This window comes from Pseudoliparis swirei, chromosome 13 (genome assembly GCF_029220125.1).
Source record: "Pseudoliparis swirei isolate HS2019 ecotype Mariana Trench chromosome 13, NWPU_hadal_v1, whole genome shotgun sequence".
In the NCBI taxonomy this organism is placed as follows: Eukaryota; Metazoa; Chordata; class Actinopteri; order Perciformes; family Liparidae; genus Pseudoliparis; species Pseudoliparis swirei.
Genome location: NC_079400.1, coordinates 2543318 through 2561273, shown reverse-complemented (window position 1 = coordinate 2561273; position 17956 = coordinate 2543318). Strand labels below are relative to the sequence as shown.

The 17956-nt window shown below is 42.2% G+C and overlaps 3 protein-coding genes across 3 annotated transcripts in view; all 3 read right to left on the bottom strand.

Annotated features, from left to right (window-relative positions):
• cenpt (centromere protein T) overlaps positions 1-1231 on the bottom strand; it is an 8208-nt gene extending 6977 nt beyond the window's left edge. Inside the window, exons 1-3 of the mRNA XM_056429671.1 lie at positions 959-1231; positions 203-323; positions 1-123 (exon numbers count right to left, since the gene is read on the bottom strand). The exon at positions 1-123 is cut by the window's left edge and continues 22 nt beyond it. Coding sequence (XP_056285646.1) covers positions 1-123; positions 203-323; positions 959-1044 — 330 coding nt within the window. The 5' untranslated portion in view covers positions 1045-1231. The remainder of the gene's footprint in view (positions 124-202; positions 324-958) is intronic.
• Positions 1232-1962: 731 nt separating this feature from the next.
• ndufa4b (NDUFA4 mitochondrial complex associated b) lies at positions 1963-4661 on the bottom strand. Its single transcript, XM_056430276.1, has 4 exons — positions 4545-4661; positions 2606-2694; positions 2396-2456; positions 1963-2244 (listed from the first exon to the last, which is right to left on the bottom strand). Exons 1-4 carry the CDS (start codon positions 4584-4586, stop codon positions 2188-2190), a joined length of 249 nt encoding a protein of 82 aa, XP_056286251.1. The 5' UTR covers positions 4587-4661; the 3' UTR covers positions 1963-2187.
• A 1310-nt stretch (positions 4662-5971) lies between these two features.
• On the bottom strand, positions 5972-15990 carry LOC130204018 (protein FAM117A-like). The gene is made up of 8 exons (XM_056430491.1): positions 14096-15990; positions 13463-13608; positions 12754-12849; positions 11519-11635; positions 10295-10423; positions 9940-10147; positions 9055-9217; positions 5972-7762 (listed from the first exon to the last, which is right to left on the bottom strand). Exons 1-8 carry the CDS (start codon positions 14217-14219, stop codon positions 7450-7452), a joined length of 1296 nt encoding a protein of 431 aa, XP_056286466.1. The 5' UTR covers positions 14220-15990; the 3' UTR covers positions 5972-7449.
• Positions 15991-17956: the final 1966 nt, after the last annotated feature.

The window sequence follows — 17956 nt, the reverse complement described above, 5'->3', positions numbered from 1 at the left end:
TATGTGCCTCGGCGTGTCCCCATCGTCACACATCACCGAGGTTGAGGCTGACGTGTTGGTCTTTTGCAGCATGAAAGAGACGGTCATCTTTTTAGTGGCGGTCAGGCATTTCCTGGTTATACTCTGGAGGGAAGGCCAATACGTGAACTTCAATAGAATCAAGAGCACGTCCATCATCATTACCTCAGCTCTGCTTCCTCACCTCCTGTAGTTTACGTCCCAGGCTTCGCCTCAGGATGTTCTGCGGGGTTTGGGCACCAGCATCTTTCCTGCTCAGTCGATAGCTGCTTCTGGTTGAGCTGGTCGTCGGCATTTGGGAGGAACTTCAGACAAGACGGCTTATAATTAACTAGTTCAAAAATGGATATAAATTCACTTGGCTCCTTTATGTCAAGTTAAAAGTTAAAAATGTATTTGTCAAATTACTCCACCTACGTCAGGTGTAGGTTTAACAATAAATGTGTCATTATAATACATGTCATTTAGCTGACACTTATCCAGAGACTTGCAATAAGTGCATTCAACCACGAGTAAAAACTCAGAACAAGATTAAATTTATAAATGAATAAATATAATTTAAAATATATATATATATATATATATAATAAAAATAAAATATTATAAATAAATCTGCTGTGATTTTTTAAATTCCCCCACTGTAGGACGAATAAAGGAATATCATATCATAGAAAGTAACATTTCTACAAGAAAGCCGAACAATAAAAAATACCATAAATAAGTGCCATTCAAGTGTTAAGCTGATTTTATTAAAAAGGTATAGTCGGGGTAAATTACTTTTATTTAATTCAACACACGCAACCACGTGAAGCCAGGTAGAGGATCAATAACAATAGTGCTCGTTTAACTGGCGTTAGTTATGCAACCCTTGAAACGCCGATCATTTGACCTGTTCGCTCCCAGTAACGTTACGACTTAATACAGGTGACGGTGCTGTTACCTGCGGGTGATGGGGCTCCTGGGGGGCTCGGTGCTGAGGATCTGCTCCAGCAGGACCCGAGCAGACAAGTCCTCCGTGTGATCCATTAGACACACAGCTGGTTAGCTAACGGGAGCTAACGGGAGCTAACAACCGTCTAACACGGTAAACATCAGCGTTCACCGGGTTTGTATATATCAGGCAAGTATTAAACAAACGGCGCTAAATTGAGGACCGCGTCACGTATTCCAAGTTGTGTCTAGTTAAAGAAGTGTTACCCTCCGATGACTGAGTGTTGTCACTTTCAGATTCAACGGTTTTAAACCTCACGGTGTCCCGCGTTTTTTTTAACTGAACTCTCGCGAGAAGACGATTTGATTTTCTTCTTCTATTTGAGCCGAATGGGGGTTTGACACCAACCAGTGCCACCTAGTGGAGGCTCGAGGAATAACATGGATTTCAGTGTTATATAAAAAATGTTTGAGTTGAGTTGGGTCAAAACTTTGTTTTTAAATCAGTTCCCGTGCTCACTCAACGTAACACTATGTCCCTGAGGGATACTTCTTGATCTCTCCATGTTTCCATCTGTTACTGTAACAGTACACTTTCAAAACACTCCTTGGAGATGGTCAGTCCTCCTAGCCGACCAGGCATGTGGATGAAATAAAGCCCAAACTGTCATGCATTTTATAAGCTAAAATGGGTTGTCTAAACATAAAATATAAATATATCTCATTAATAGCTATTTAGATCGTTGTCAGTATATATCGAAAATCATAGTGACTTATCTTGGTGTTACATTTTGAAAAACACAATTATTTAAATGCCATAACAGAAAAGATGAAACATATATCTGACAAGTGGTTATGATAGATCCCTCCTTATGGGGCTAATGTTTATGCATAATGAAATTACTGGATGTCTAGGTGTGCTTTAGTCTTTTATCAAAGCTACTGTGCTTAAACTTTGCACATGTTAATACACACACATGTGAGATTGCAATAGTTTTAATAATAAACACAAAGTCAAAGATAAATACTTTAATTAGTCAAAACAGGTGGCTGCCTCTTTTATTCATACAGTCACTGATAAGTGAATGATCCCTTTCCCCCTTCACATTGGAAATGATTTGACTGAATGAGTGCAGCATGTCATTCAATTTCAGGAGTTTGTTTTCTATTTGACAAAAGGTGCAGAGGCTCCCCACACTGACGACAATATCAGAGACGGAGGCGCGAAGACACGGCGACTTAGAAATCAGGCCCTTCCTTCTTCAGCTTGGAGTAGTCAGTGTTAATTGAGAAGAGCTGCAAATACAGACAGAAACGTACACAATCAGGATGAGGGCGAAAGTAAGGGAGTTATTTGTATGAGGAAACATAAAAGTACTTTTGATTTCTCACAAGGAAACTATACATTAATTTCCACCACATTATTCATGAAAAATAAAGGCTTTACTTTGTACTGATGATCGGGCGGCATGTTGTTCCAGGGCTCAGGGTTGTTCTTGTGATCCCATCTGAGGACAAGAAGACAGGAGAACTCTTTTTGTGAGGTTGTCAGAATTCTTCTCACGACTTATAATTAAACAGATACACCGAGGTTTCATTAAAAAAAAGAGAAAATAATATTTTTCTAAAATATCTCTTTCTCAGATTAGACACTTACGAGACAGCAGGGTTTCTCAGAGCCAGACGACCCAAGTACAGCATGCTCATGGCGCCCCCGCCACCGATGAAGAAGAAGAGGGGGATGAGCTATGTGAGTAAAGAACAAGAGAAATTAACGACAGTGCATGTTTCATACCAAAAACTACGAGCAGAGAATTATGATTCCTTATTTCTGTTTAGTTTGTACTTGCAGACGTTAAAACAAAGGAATCCTGCTTTATTTGAAAAATGTCAGAGGTTATTAGAGAATCAGAATCAGAATCAGAATCAGAATCCGTTTATTGCCAGGAATGTTTACACAAACGAGGATTTTTTTGGCGAAAGGTGCAACATTTGACATGACAAACAACAATCAACGCGACAGCAACAGTGCAAAGTGTGTATTAACTTAAGTATAAGATAAGATAAATAAAGATAAACAAATAAGATAAAGATAAACAAATAACGGGAAAGTGTTTAGGTGTGTGTTTCAAGAGACATGTGTGTTTTAAGTTAAAGTGTATGTTACATGTGACGTGTGTTTAAGTTAAAAGTGCATGTTAAAGTGACATGTGTGTGGAGGAGGCCTCCAGGAGGGAAGAAGAAGGAGGAGGGAGGAGGAGTAGGAAGAAGAAGGAGAAGGAAGAGGAAGGAGAAGGAAGAGGAAGGAGGGGGAAGAAGGAGGAGAGAGGAAGGAGGAAGAAGAGGAGGTAGTCCTGGGGGTGACAGAGTCAGTCATGGGGGACCCAGTGGGGGACCCACATGCCATTAATTTAGAGGAAGTTGAAGGTGAAAAAGAGGATACAAATCATATTTATATCCTGTTAATTTCTTGACCTCAGATTTGTGTGGTGATCTCTGGTTGCGGTCAAACACTTATTCCATTTCAACAAATTAGATATGGGGGGCCGATGCAGTTTATGAGATTACAGAATTTAGTCTGATTGTTTAAATAAAATGTGTAACAGCTTATACATTTCACTTTTCATCAGTGGTGCAAAGTAACTGAGTACATGCACTCAAATAAGTAAAATTTTGAAGCGCTTGCTTCTTGAGTATTTACATTTCATTCCATTAACATATATTTTATTTGTATTCTTTATCCTGATGTATCCCCCCCCCCCCAGGACTCCCCCACACAGGTAACTCTTCACCTTTATTAAGTCTTACTGGGAAACAACAGGCTGAATCAAATTAATGTTGTGTCAATGGTTATATTCAGATATATCATAACTCCCCCTGTTCATGATGATAATGGAAATGTTTCACCTATAATGTGAAGCTTACAGGATGTCGGGGGACACTGTATGTAAAACGCCCAGTGGTCTATTTATATGGACGCCGCCCTAAAGCAAAGCGTTTCACCCCGTCGCCCTTGGAGAATCGGTCTCTTCCACTCGGCGTCCATACAGTGTGTATGTACGTGCTGCAGCGACCTATATGCATGGCTCTGTGTGGGCATGCATATCTCTTAGAGGTTAAACGAGATTGTGCACTTGGAACAAGCCAATAAAAAACGATTGCTCCTGTAATAATGCATGAATGACTCATTGGAGCAGGTGGCTTCATTTTTCGAGGAAAGAAACACACTGAAGCTCAGAGCAGAGCAAAAATATAAGCGTCAACTAAAGAAATGGAAATAACAGGAATATAGCAATGAGGGGAGAAGATGTGGATTACAGTGTGGATGATGTTCAATTTCTTCATCGGTTATTTCAACCTAAATCTACACAGCTACATGGCAAGGATTTTCTGCAGTCGTTTATATATAGACATAATCAATCTGTCGCATATGGACTGAAAATTAAAAAAAACACCCCAAAAAAACATTCAATCACTGAGAAAAGCTGCGGAAGAGCTGAACGCATAACCACACCATCGCGTCATCACCAGCGCCTTCAATGTCACCGGGTCGATGGCGTGGAGTAAAGACAGACTCTGCGGCGCGTGGGACTCACAGCTGGATGGTTCTTGAGCTGCTTGGCGATGCCGGCCAACATGTCGGGCAGTCCGGCGTCACGGCGGAGTCCGTTGGAGCGAATACCGGCCGGTGAACGATGCGCGCTGCAGCGGAGGAGCTCGTGCGTCTTTCCTCTGAATGTTGAAGACAGTGAATTGCGACCCCCCCCCCCCCCCCCTCTTGCCCGTCAGCCAATCCCACAATGCACCGGCAACAGCTGTATATGCAGATCTTTAAAAAGAAAGAAGCCCATACGGTCTTTTCCTGTCCTCTTGTTAAAGATTAAATGTTTAATGGCCCTAAATAAATTATTGACATCATTTGCTTCATATTTCATGACTTTTCCTAATTTATTGGGAACAACTGGGAAACATAAAATGTACATGATATGTTTTCAATGTCCTGAACACAACTCGTATGCATCGGTGTTCTTTGGGGTCAATTTGACCCCAGGCTGTTTTTCACTGTGTAAAACAAATAAGAAATATCAACTTTTTTATTTATTTAAAGGGCTATTTAGGTAGTCAACAAACAAACATAAAGTACAGGACACTTAAACTTGGGAAACAGTATTAATTATAATCATTTTCTGGAGGTTTTCATTGCTGGGGTCAAATTAGCCCCACGGGTAAAAAATGTGTGTAAATTTGACGGTCACAGGAAAATATTCGTGCCAAAAAAATTAAATTAAATCTCATCTGCTTTTTTTTATTTATGTAAGGGACATTTAGTTCATTTTAAATCGTATTACGTCGTATGCTGAAGTATTTTGAGAACTCTTGCCACACAGATTTCCCAGTTGTTGTGAAATTGTATGTTAGTGATTTTTTTTGAGCACTTAATCGATTGTCCATAAAATCTATAAACACTTTTTTAAACTGGTGTGTAAGGTCATGCCTGCTATTTCGTTTAGATCTTATAACCTGAATTCAGTTTTCCGGGAACAACCATCAACCAAATGGTCCTGAAGGAGAGGATCAACGACATGCTCATCTAATCTATATGAGGAAAGATAACGGCCATAAAGACTTGTGAGCTCAGGACTTACACCCGATGCATGACGTCATGGTTTCCCCACTTATTAAGGAGGAATTCTGACCTTCCAAAAGGGAAAATGACACCTCTTTTAAACGCAATAAATAGATAAAACATGGCATTTAAATGGCCAACTAAGTAAGAGTTACGTTTTTGAATTCTGGAATTTCAATGTTGGAAGGCAACTAGAATTGCAACTTTTGTATTTGTGAATATTTTCTGAACCAATAAATCAATAAGTTTATGAAAGTCACAATGCATCTTTCATATCCTTCATCTGGTTTTCAGATCACAAGAGTCCAGGTGCTATAATACACCTGTCTGCACACATTGGACATTCAGACCAGTGCAGTTGGGACTACTAGTTTAATGAATCACCATGACAACACATTATCAATCATATATTTATGTGGACAGAACACAGAACCTGAGATAACAGCACATCTCCCAGCATCCACACAGATTCATAAAACATTGAAATTGAGGCTTATTTGGAAAAAGACAATGTTTCAAGCAATCAGTATTTAACCAGGATACTAAAACTATAAGTCAAACAATCATACTATAGTTAACTTTCCATCCACAAGCACACACAAACAAAACAACTCATGTCAGAGATAATAAACCCAGGACTAAGGAAGAGAGACATCTCCTCCACGTTAAAACCCTCTCCTGGAAGTGCATAAAAATCCACCCGATACAGTATCTTATGTAACACCGGCCTCAATTATACTGACAAAACTAAACTAAAAGCAACAGGGTTATTTATTTATGTTTAGCTTATGTTGCAGGTAATTGAAAAAAAGATGTAGAAAATACACATTACTACTCTTAAAAGTACAAAAGTGAATATAAAAAAATATGAATTGCGACTCGAAAGTAGCAGTTCAATTTGTGCAAACATGTCTACCAGAAATAAAACTATTTGAACAGCTTGGCAGAAGAACACGAACATCTTCAGAGAAATATTACAGATGCCATATCTACACCACTACTGGTTAGGTAGTCAACTAGGCGGTGAAACCTCAAATCTATAAACATACCAGCAAGCAGACATCGACAACATCGAGGACTAGCGGGGTTTGTTTTTAAATCCATGAACACATGCAGAAGTTATGCATCTCCTCCCCCAGTAAACAAGACACAAATAACATCTGTACAACTTTTACAGCAGGAATGAATGAGCGGAAGCATTTAGATACAAATGCTACCCAAGTCCAACAACTGGAAAATACCCTTCAGTCAAAATGTGATTTCATTGTGTTTATTTTTAATTTTTTTTAAATCAGGTATATATAAAATACCCAACTGATTTGTCGTGCTTTGTACACCAGCAACAGGTGCAAGGTCAAGTTAGGTAAAAATAATTGCAGATAAATATCTTTGAATACTTAAAAACAAGCAAATTTATCTGGGAAGTGTTTTTCTTACTTGACCCAGACGTCTAACATTTTGGACAGAGATGACGCACTGCGGTCAGAATTTAAAAACCAGTATCGTATAAGTGTGTGTCATAACTTCTTTGGGGAAAACAGAAATAGGTGAAGCATGTGAGGGGGTCAGTTATCCAACAAATCTCATGTCAGAGTAAAGAGAGGAATAAGACAGCCCTGTATCTCACACGTGTGTTTGGCCAAAAATAGAAATCTTTGGATGATGAAATGACAGAAATGCCTTAATTTAGAAATATCACAATGCCCGGACACCAAAAACAAGTAGCCCATAAAGCATATCCATTGGATTGCATACGAGTAAGATATTATTTATTTTTTCCAATATTATTTTTCAACATAAGATTATTTTAAATCTGGATAGAAAAGCGAAGGTCCTTTTCTCAAATAAAGAGACATCAACAAATCTGTCCCAGATCATTGAAATATTTTTGCCGGAGCTGGAATCAGAAAGCGAGACCCCCCCCCAGAGCTTTCTCCCATCACAGAGGCGGCGGAGGGAGGATCTGGAGGAGCTGCCCGGTTGCCAAAGGACGTTGCCTGGCAGGCGCTCGATTCCTGGCCCGAGCAACTTCCCACCGGGGAGACGGCGAGGCTGCGGAACAACAGGTCCATGGAGGGGTGCAGGAGGCTGACAGGGCAGAAGGCTGAGCCCCCATGGGGGCTGAAGTTTACCTTGTTGGGGTCTGGGCAGGAGGAGAGGAGGGCTGGCTTATGTTGGCGTGGAGTGCTATAGGATGAGAGTAGAGGGACCATAAGAAACAGACACATCTTCAGCACGGCTGACATTGTTGTTGTGACTGTCAATGTCACGACGCATATACTTAAAAATATACTCAAAAGTAGCCACACCTCATGACTAGAAGCCACTAGTCTCTAGTGGGCCAGGCTTTATTCTACCTCAGACATTACAAGTCACAGATTCAGGCAAAAAAATAAAAGCTTAACAACCATAAATTCTTAATTGCAGAGTTCATGTTGACCGATGGATTTCCAGGACTTTAAACCAAATGTCCATGACCAAACTGAAATTTCGGTATAAACATGAAAAATGTAGAAAATGGTGCGTATTGATTGCGTACGCCGGCTTATATTTTGAGCGTCTTTCTTTAAAAACATATTAATTATTTAAAACTCGGCGTAAAAGAACGTGTGATTATAACAAATTTCCAGGACTTTCCAAAACTTTTATGATTTCAGTTTTTTTCCATGACTTTTCCAGGCCTGGAAATGACCATTTTAAAATTCCATGACTTATCCAGGTTTTCCATGACCGTACGAACCCTGTAATTGAAACTGTCACAAGAAGTATTGCACCTTGAGTTCAGATAACAACATACGGTAAAACAACAGGCGCTACTAGTTACAGTAAGTGTGGTAGCTGCACCCTACTGAATCTCTTGAGGAAAGTGGTTTTAGTTTTGAACATTTAAAATAGAGGATGTCTTAAATGGTGTAATCAAATTGGTTCTAGCGCACCGATTAAATGGCTGCTCATGTCTGGTTTCAGTATATATCAAGGGTCACCACTAGAGGGCGTCCAAACGCCGCCTGATTTAACACAACATTTGTAATGAAGTGAGTCAGGTTATTGCACAGCCCTTTATTAGAACAAGTTTTTTAAAGTAGAGGTAAGGAAAACATCTTAAACAAGTTATGTACTATGTAGACGGTCTAGTTAAGGGGGGCCCCACCCATGTAACACATCGGTGTCAGTTTACAGGCCGTGGCGAGTGCTGCAGCATGTGTGGCTGCAGGGGGAGCCGTGGGAGTCTGATAAATTGCTTCAGGTGACCTGAGCCTAAAGACTTCACGTTTGAAAATGAAATAAAAACATTTAAGCTGCCAGGTGTGTGTGAAACATTTGTTGTGTTTTTTTCAAAGTTTGAAAAGGTAAGGCAATGCTCAAAAGGTGGAGGACTCTTGAAAGCTCCCTCAAACTGGCGACGGCCAAAGGTAGGGTTCAGAGGAAACAGGAGAGAGGAGTCAGTCAGATGCGTTTAGGTCAAGAACAAAACTGACCTGGTTTCCTCCCAGACTCTGATCTTCTCGCAGCCCTCCGGTGGCTCTCTCTGGAAGCAGCAACTCTTGTTGGGCCCTGGGGAGGACGACATCAGCAGAGGCAGGGAGACCTCCGCCTCATTCTGGGAGGAGGACGGAGACAGGAGGCACATCTCTGCACCGTCTGATAAACAGAAGGGGGGGGGGGGGGAATATAATCAGAGATTCTACAGGCAAAACATCTGAGGGCCATTTTTACAACAAGATTTTAGGAAATATGTGCATGTTACTTATATTACACCTACCAACACAAGGAAATCAGCTTGGTTCATTCCACACTAACTCCATTTAAGTATTAACTCACAAACATTTAGAAGTAAAAAAGGATAAAGTGACACATTTGCACTGAATTACATTTTTTTTAAAACAATTTTAACCATGACCTACAATCAATATTTAACTCGTAAACGTGTTATACAATAGTGTAAACGATAAGTATGCACATGGACAGTATTTTCAGATTTCTTTACTTGCCGAGCAACACATGTGCTCCTCTAACTTGGTCAGAAAGTGTGACTGCAATCAGTTCGTCACAGGATAATACAAATGAACTATAATGCTAAATAATTAGTGAAAAGGGGAAATTAAGTTCACTATTCTACGACTGGTCCATTCCAACAGGAGAAGTCCCCTTTGTTTAGCCTAATTAAAGCAAACAGAAAGAGCTAAACTAAACTAAATGTAACTGATAAAGCATCTAGTGACAGTGGACAGTGAAAACGCACCGTTAGCAGGAGAGTGGAGACAAAACTCGACTTTGACTATAAGACACAATCACATTTAGAAGTTAATTAAACCACCCGTGCAATCTGCTCACAGCGAGCTGACGCGTTATACTTAGCTAACCTTGGTGCAGATCCAGTGGTGCATCTTCGAGGTGGGGTGGGGAGGTGGAGATGTTTGTTGGAGAGGAGCTGGGTGAGGAGGAGGAGGAGGAGGAGGAGGAGGAGGAGGAGGAGGAGGAAAAAGGTGTGGTGGCCATGTCACTCTGAGATCCACTGCTGCAGCTCTGCGGAGGAACCGGAGCCCGGTGACCGTCTGGAACCTCAAGGATCTGATAAGACGGAAACAACACGGTGTCAACATCGTCAACCGCCATCATATTACATGCAGCCTTCCAGAAAATTATCTTTAAAAACACCAGCCGACAACTCCTGAATCTTTGTGTGCGTGTGTGATGTGTGGCGGGTAGGTCAGTTACCCTGTGCGGAGGATGCAGAGGCTGGCAGATGAACATGCCTTCCAGCTCCTGGTTGAGGCCCTCAACGCTGCAGCGCAGTCGAGGGACCAAAGTAGACAGGGGCGCCAGGGGGATGGAAATTGGCTGAGTCTGAGGACACAAAAACAAGTTCAATGGAATCGAATCCAGGCCGCTGAACAGAGCAGACGCCGTTCCCGTCTTCTCGTCAGTTTTTCTTCTTTGCTCTCATCGTGAGGAACTTTGAGCTGCATTTCTTGTACGAGAGCTGTATTATTAGTTTGATTTTAGCTTATTTCGATCAGCAAAATATACAACAATCAGAATTCAACAAAAGAAGAAAGTGGCTGACCGAAAGGGTCGAGGCTGAAGCATCGAGCTTAGAAGAGCCCTAACCTATGATTTCTCAAAAAAATCTTATTTCAAAGAACCAAAAAATATATATACACACACATACATACACACACATATACATAAAACAAAACAAGCATACCAGAAATTCTAGAACTTGTCCCCATTAACAGTTTCTTCTTATGCTTCATCAATGCCGTTATGTCTATACTTCTCCAGAGTCATGTCTTTAAATTTGTTCTTGAATATCACCAGATTTGTACTTTCTTTGATGTCATCAGTTAAAATAATCCACCGTTTCACCCCACAGACAGATACGCACATGCTTTTTAGAGTCGTATGTGCGATCGGCTGTTAAACATAAGCATTGAAAACAATAAAACAATCCGATGCGGTTCCCGAGTCAAATGGTTAAAACCACAGATTCTAAAAAGATATGACTGTGTGCTGGTGCTTATTAAATCCCTCCCCCCTTCACAAAGAAATAAATAACAAATCAGGTTTGCAACCTTCCTTGTTGGTCTGTCATGTCACCACACTTTGGTCTGAAACGGCCTCAGCTCAGTTTATTTTGACACCGTGCAGGAAGGCGGCGCAGAGCAGCTGTGCCGAGAAGCAGAACTACGCATTTCGTCGTGAAAAGCAGAAACGCCGTGATAAAGGGGGCTTCCTGTTGCTCCGGTGTTTTATTCGATTCACTTCCTGCGATGCGCTGCACCGTCTAGCGCACGCCGATGAGGTAACACTCGTCTGAAGACGAACGAGGCCGCGCCGAGGAAGAAACATCTTTGTCGACTTCGCCCGCAAACAATGTGCACACTCATGCGCGTATGGCACGAGTCGTGCGGTGTGTGTGTGGCGATGATGCCAAGGTACCTGATTGGTTCCTAGGCTACAGCTCCCTTGGGGGTATCCACGCTGGCGGTCTTTGTCATGCCCCCCTGAGACGGCAGGTTTGCTGCGCTGCTGCAGCTGTTGTTTTAGTTTTGCGATCTGCAGTGACCAGAGGTTATTGTCAGTCAATCAGTTTGCACACACAAAACACACACACACACACACTGGGGAAGTCTTTAAACATGTCACGGGCATTATAACAAGAGTCTCATCTAAAAGCATCGTAACTTTTTAATAGTGATTATCTGATAAACTGTAGTGGTTCAGCAACAAAAAAAGACATTAAGAATAAGGCTTCTTGTTTTGTTGTTGTTTAGTTTTTTTGGGGTATGTATATGTGTATATGTGTGTATGTTTGAATGTATGTATGTGTGTGTATGTGTGTATGTATATATGTTTATGTCTGACATTTTTTTACTTTTTTTATGTTTATATGTCTAAACTAATAAAAAAAATATAAGTGACAAAAAAGAATAAGGCTTCTTGCTTTGTTGTTGTTGTTGTCTTTGTTATTTTTGTTTAGTTTTTTGGGGGTATGTATATATGTATACGTGTATGTATGTGTGTGTGTATATGTATGTATATGTGTATGTATGTATGCGTGTGTGTATATGTATGTGTATGTATGCGTGTGTGTATATGTATGTATATGTGTATATATGTATGCATGTATGTATGTGTATATGTATATGTTTGAACGTATGTATGTGTGTGTGTGTATGTTTATGTCTGACATATTTGTACTTTTTTATGTTTATATGTCTAAACGAATAAAAAAATGTAAGTGACAAAAAAGAATAAGGCTTCTTGTTTTTTGTTGTTGTCTTTTTGTTATTTTTGTTTTGTTTTTTGGGGGTATGTATGTATGTATACGTGTATATATGTGTGTATGTATGTGTGTGTATATATGTATGTGTATATGTGTGTATATATGTTTGAATGTATGTATGTGTGTGTGTATATATATATATATATATGCTTATGTCTGACATTTTTGTACTTTTTTAATGTTTATATGTCTAATGTAAGTGACAAAAAGGAATAAGGCTTCTGAAAGCTGTCGAAAAAGGGAAGTTTCGCTGTCGATGACATCCTTTGGTCTCCTCTTGCCCAACGCATCAAAGTAATTGAGCTTGCTCTCTCTTCACTGCATTACTCAAAGTGTGTGTGGAGCCGCCGTGTGTGTGTGTTTGCTAAACTGGACGTCATCGACTCACCTCTCGCAGATGCTCAGCGCTGCCCCACGATGCCGAGCGCTGGTGGCTGCTGCCGCCTCTCCTGCTCTCAGATTTATCAAACCACGAGTCCGGAGTCTGGGGAGGAAGACCGGGAACATAAGAACTAACACTTTTTACACGTATTGAAAGTTTTAGCCTCAAGCTGCCCAGTTATACGGTTAATATCTAATAAAAGCTTGGTTACGTTTAAGTCACACAATTCCACACAACTTTAACCAAAGTTGCACACTTGGCAACACTTGTCACGCTCAGAGGCTGATCTGCAGCCACATCACACCACCCACACCCACGGACTCTCTCTTTGCACATGTCGATGAACGAAAGAGTAGGAGAAACTGAAAAACAAAGAGGGGTAAGCGAACAGCAGTGGCGAGTGCCTGAACGCAGAGCGGAGAGGATGGGTGCAGCCAACACGGCCTCATCAGCTGACTTCGGGGACGGTTCTCACGGCTGCGGTTCTCACTCTGTAAGCGTTGTGAGCAGCAGACGCTCCCTCCCTCCGGCCGTCTCCGAGCAACTTCCTTTTCATCTAAAAACTATTCCGTTGACACGACTCAACCCTCCCAAAGTCATGAATGACTTTAAATCGACAAAAAAAAATCTAAATTTGGAAACATCCGTGGTGAGATCATACATTCCATTCATATTCAGCATTATTACGATCACATTTTCTCCATCTGGAGCCGACCTGGGTTGACTTGTCCTTGCGAGACAGGCGGATCTGGCCCTCTGGTTCTTTGGGCCAGTGTCCCTGCAGGTACGGCCCGATGATGGCATCAAGAGACATCGTCCGCCTCATGCCGGAGCTCAGCTGTTGTGGTTTGGGCTTTCCAGCTGTCAGAAGGAGTCACCTTTTTATTCAACATGCACCAACAGATTAAATTATACCGTCATGCTTAAAAGGTTCAGTATAAGAAAGTAAAGTATGTTGTAGCTTTATGCTCTAATGTTCTACCTACATCAATATTTCACCTGCATACCAGAAACGAAAAATAACATGTTAATTAATCGCTAAGAATATTATTAAAGTTCACCATACATTTATCATAACTCAGAAGTTGTGCTACAGATTGAGGCCTGCACTGGCTTCCATGTTGACATTATGGATCCTCTTATGGATGCTGCCCTGCTACATGTGTCCCAATCACTTTGCGAAGTCAAGTTTAAAACCAGTTAAACGAGGTATAGCTGGTGTCAAAGTATATATTAAGTAGGTCACATGTGCATTTTTTCTATTATGGCCTCAGGTTATATTCTATACACGCTCATCCAGGGACACAACTTCGTGATCCGTGCAGTGTGACAGGCGTGGAGCTCATACCTGACTTTCCATCTCTCAGGTTCGGTCGAGACATGCCGGTCAGCTGATAGGGAATAGTCGCCTTGAGGGGTTGTGGACCTAAAGTAGCTCCCCGGTTCTGCCCGACTCCATTTCGACCAGACATCTTGATAGCAGAAACAAATCTGGGACTACTCGGCTCCGGGCGAAGTGCACACCAGCGGAGAGGTGCTGCCCGGCGGAGGGCTCTGTGTGCGGCGGCTGTACGACCAGCTGCAGCCCTTCCTCCACTGGGGATGATGGCTACTAGAAACCGTTACAAAAGTCAGTCTTCGGTCCTCTAGATATCATTTCTGAGTAAATACAATCACCAGTGACGCCGAGCTCGAGCGAGGAGACGTTACAGACGGCGCGTGACAAAGTCTCCGGCGGGCATCATACTTCTTTTCTTGCTTGCGTGCGAGTTAGCAGCCTAGCAAGCAAAGTTTTCTTTGTGAGGATGTTGAGATATTTCACCCCGTTGTCGAACAAGGAAGCGGCTGCAGTTTAAAAAAAAAAAAAAGTTACATTAACGTCAACTCCCTACGTCTTCTGAGAAAACCTGGAAGTGTACTTCATTTTAGTTTTTCGGGCTGGAGAGTATTTTAATGGCCCGGAAAGTCGCGAGGTGACCACACTTATTTGTTCCCCCCCCCCCCCGACGCCTTCTCGTCTTAACTCCAAACACCTCCACCACCACGCTGGTATAGGTTTAATTATATGGAGGGGCGGGGTCCGAGTCGGCATCTCACTTCTGATTGGTTAATGGAGTCCTCGACTTCAAGCCTATTGGACGGTTCGCCATCAATCTGTCAAGCCTCGGACAATGTCGCTGCTGGCCCCGCCCCCATTCATATCTCATATTAACAGATTTTTGCCGTAAAATTGGTCATAATAATAATAATAATAATAATTATTATTATTATTCTGTATAATAATAATAATTATAATAATAATAATTATTATTATTATTATACATTACATTTCTATAGCTCTTTTCAAAATACTAGTTTTGATTTGTGATTTGAACAAAGAAAGTTCGGTTAAATATATCTTTAGAAGTATGAAAATACACAGTTACAACCAGGCACGTGCACAGATAGAGCCCTAGTGGTGCTCAAGCACCAGCCCCTTTGCCCTGGATGAGTAAAGTGCCCTTTTTGCTGGAGAAACATTTTTTTTATTCATCCGTATTTAAGAATAAATGTTACTCTCTCTGTCATCAAGTCCCCCCAAATGTGTTTTATCATCCGACGGGGCATTTATTTGAGTTCTTGTGAGAATTTCGCCCTGACATGCTCCGCGACGCTCACGGGCCCCCCCTCCTCTCCCTCCCCCGCCACGCTCCTCCTCCTCCTCCTCCACTTCCTCCTCCGCGCAGTGCTCCTCGCGCCACCAAACGGGTGCACCTCCTTCTCCTCTGACCCGCAGCATCAGACACACAGATCATGACGGTGTTTGTCCCCTGACGTTGTTTTGTGATCAACCACAACATTAACGCTGCTGAAAACATGACGTCACAACTGGTCCGACGTTTCCTAAAAAAAAATGTTTTTAAACTCCGTGATTTCAAAGCCTCGTCCAGCTGTTTACTGACGTTCAGGGGCGGTTTTTCCTACAGGCGGTATAGGCGGCCGCCTAAGGCGCCATTCAGAGGGGGGCGCAAAAAAATGCGCCTTTTTGCTGGGCAGTTTTTTTTGCACCCCCATCTATATCTCCAACCAATATTTTGACGGCAATGCCAGCCAGAAAACAAACAAAAAACATTAAAGCTGCAAGCAGCGTCGAACGGGTCCTCGCTCATCTGCGCCGGCCGGAGACGCCGGCCGGAGACGCCGGCCGGAGACGCCGGCCGGAGACGCCGGCCGGAGACGCCGGCCGGAGACGCCGGCCGGAGACGCCGGAGACGCCGGCCGGAGCGGAGACGCCGGCCAGTGCGCGGAGACTGGCGGGAGAGAAGTCGCCGGCCGGAGCGGAGACGCCGGCCGGAGACTTCTCTTCTCTTCTCTTCTCTTCTCTTCTCTTCTCTTCTCTTCTCTTCTCTTCTCTTCTCTTCTCTTCTCTTCTCTTCTCTTCTCTTCTCTTCTCTCTCTTCTCCTTCCTTCTCTTCTCTTCTCTTCTTCTCTTCTCTCTCTCTTCTCTCTTCTCTTCTCTTCTCTTCTCTTCTCTTCTCTTCTCTTCTCTTCTCTTCTGCTGGAAATCACTGCTATATACTCTGTTTCGCTGCTCCGTGACGTCACGACTACGAGCGACGTCACCGCATCAAAGCGCAGACTGTTTCCATGGTGACTCAGTGACGTCACGGAGAATGTCTTGTCCGCGAGCGCGCGATTACAGTTTTTCTCGATTGCTTAAACACATTTTTTGAAAGCATGCCTCGTTTTCTCAAAACTCTAAACACAAATCCCAAAACCACTCACACAAAATGCTAAACCCTTTATATCTCCTGCAAAATGCAACTTTGCTTTCAAAACAGCGTTATGTCACCTCAGAAGGGTATTTTGTTTTCAAATGACAAACACAGCCCATTATATGAGTAGACATTCTAAGCATCGATTGAACACTGCTGTGCTCAATGGAAAACACTATGAAATGGGAAAACACCAGTATTGAAGGCCTTATCAGGAGCATTAGGCCTTTTCATTTCCAGTGTTACTGTATGCTTTCTCCTGTTGTAAAATATTGTGAATGTATAATGTTTTAACTCAAAATATAAAACAGCACACAAATATACAACTAAAATGTTTCTTTCTTTTTTCTAATTTTTTCACAGAACAAACAATAGAAAATAGACCACTACTGTCACACCGTGGTGAAGCTTGTCTTGTCTTGGGTTTTTGTCTCGTAACTTCCTGCTTTATTTTGAAGGCTAACTCTCCTCTCGTTTCAGGTCACTTGCCCTTCCTCATGTGTCACCGGTCTGATTGTCTCCCCTGATCCCTGATTGTTTCCACCTGTTCCCCATTACCCTCATGTGCTTATAGTCTGCGTCGTCCCTCTGTCCTGTGCCAAAGTGTTTCGTCTCATGGTCGTTCACCAAGGCCACGTTCATAGCCACCGAGCCTTTTTGGAAACTTATTACCAACCTCTTAGGAGAGTTTTTGTTGTGATTAGTAAACTGCTCACTGACGCCTCAGCATTACTGTCAGGCCGAGATTCCGATCAGGACTCAAATGCTGAGGCGTCAGTGAGCAGTTTACTAAAGCCTATTAAATCATCCCATATGGGCGTATGTGCACCATCTGGGTGGACTGTCAAGTGGTTTTGGGTGGTGTGTGTGCATGGGTCTGCGTTTTGTGAGATAAATGTCTAGACACTATGTAAAAGGGAGTGCCAATAGTCGGGCAAGAGAAGGGTGTAGAGATAACGGGGACATTAACTTTAGGGGCATATCTTAGACCTGTAAGGCTCCCATTGTCCCCTCACCCACACCAAACAGGCCCAAAATATGCACTTACTTACACAAGACTGCGGATCACGCTTAGATAACACACTCCTGCATCTGGCACACCATAATAGGAGTGAATTTGCTTCATCACAGAGGGGTGAAGTGTGTGTCCAGCAGCCTGCACATCTATCTAGTTCAACTTCATCAAACAATTGATGTCACTTCCACAAAACAGCCAAAGACAAAGCCAGATAACTGAAAACAACTTATCCCCACCTTCTGGCATCCATTTATTTTACAGCCAGGCAGTTAATTGGACAGTATGTCGATCAGGAATGCGTCTCCTACATAATGCATTTCCAGCGTTTAACAACGGACCTTCAGCTGCTGTTTGTTTAGCTCTGTGTATTCGTCTGTGTGCATGAATGAATGATCCTAACCTATAACCTCACATAACATATGTCAGACCCATTTGA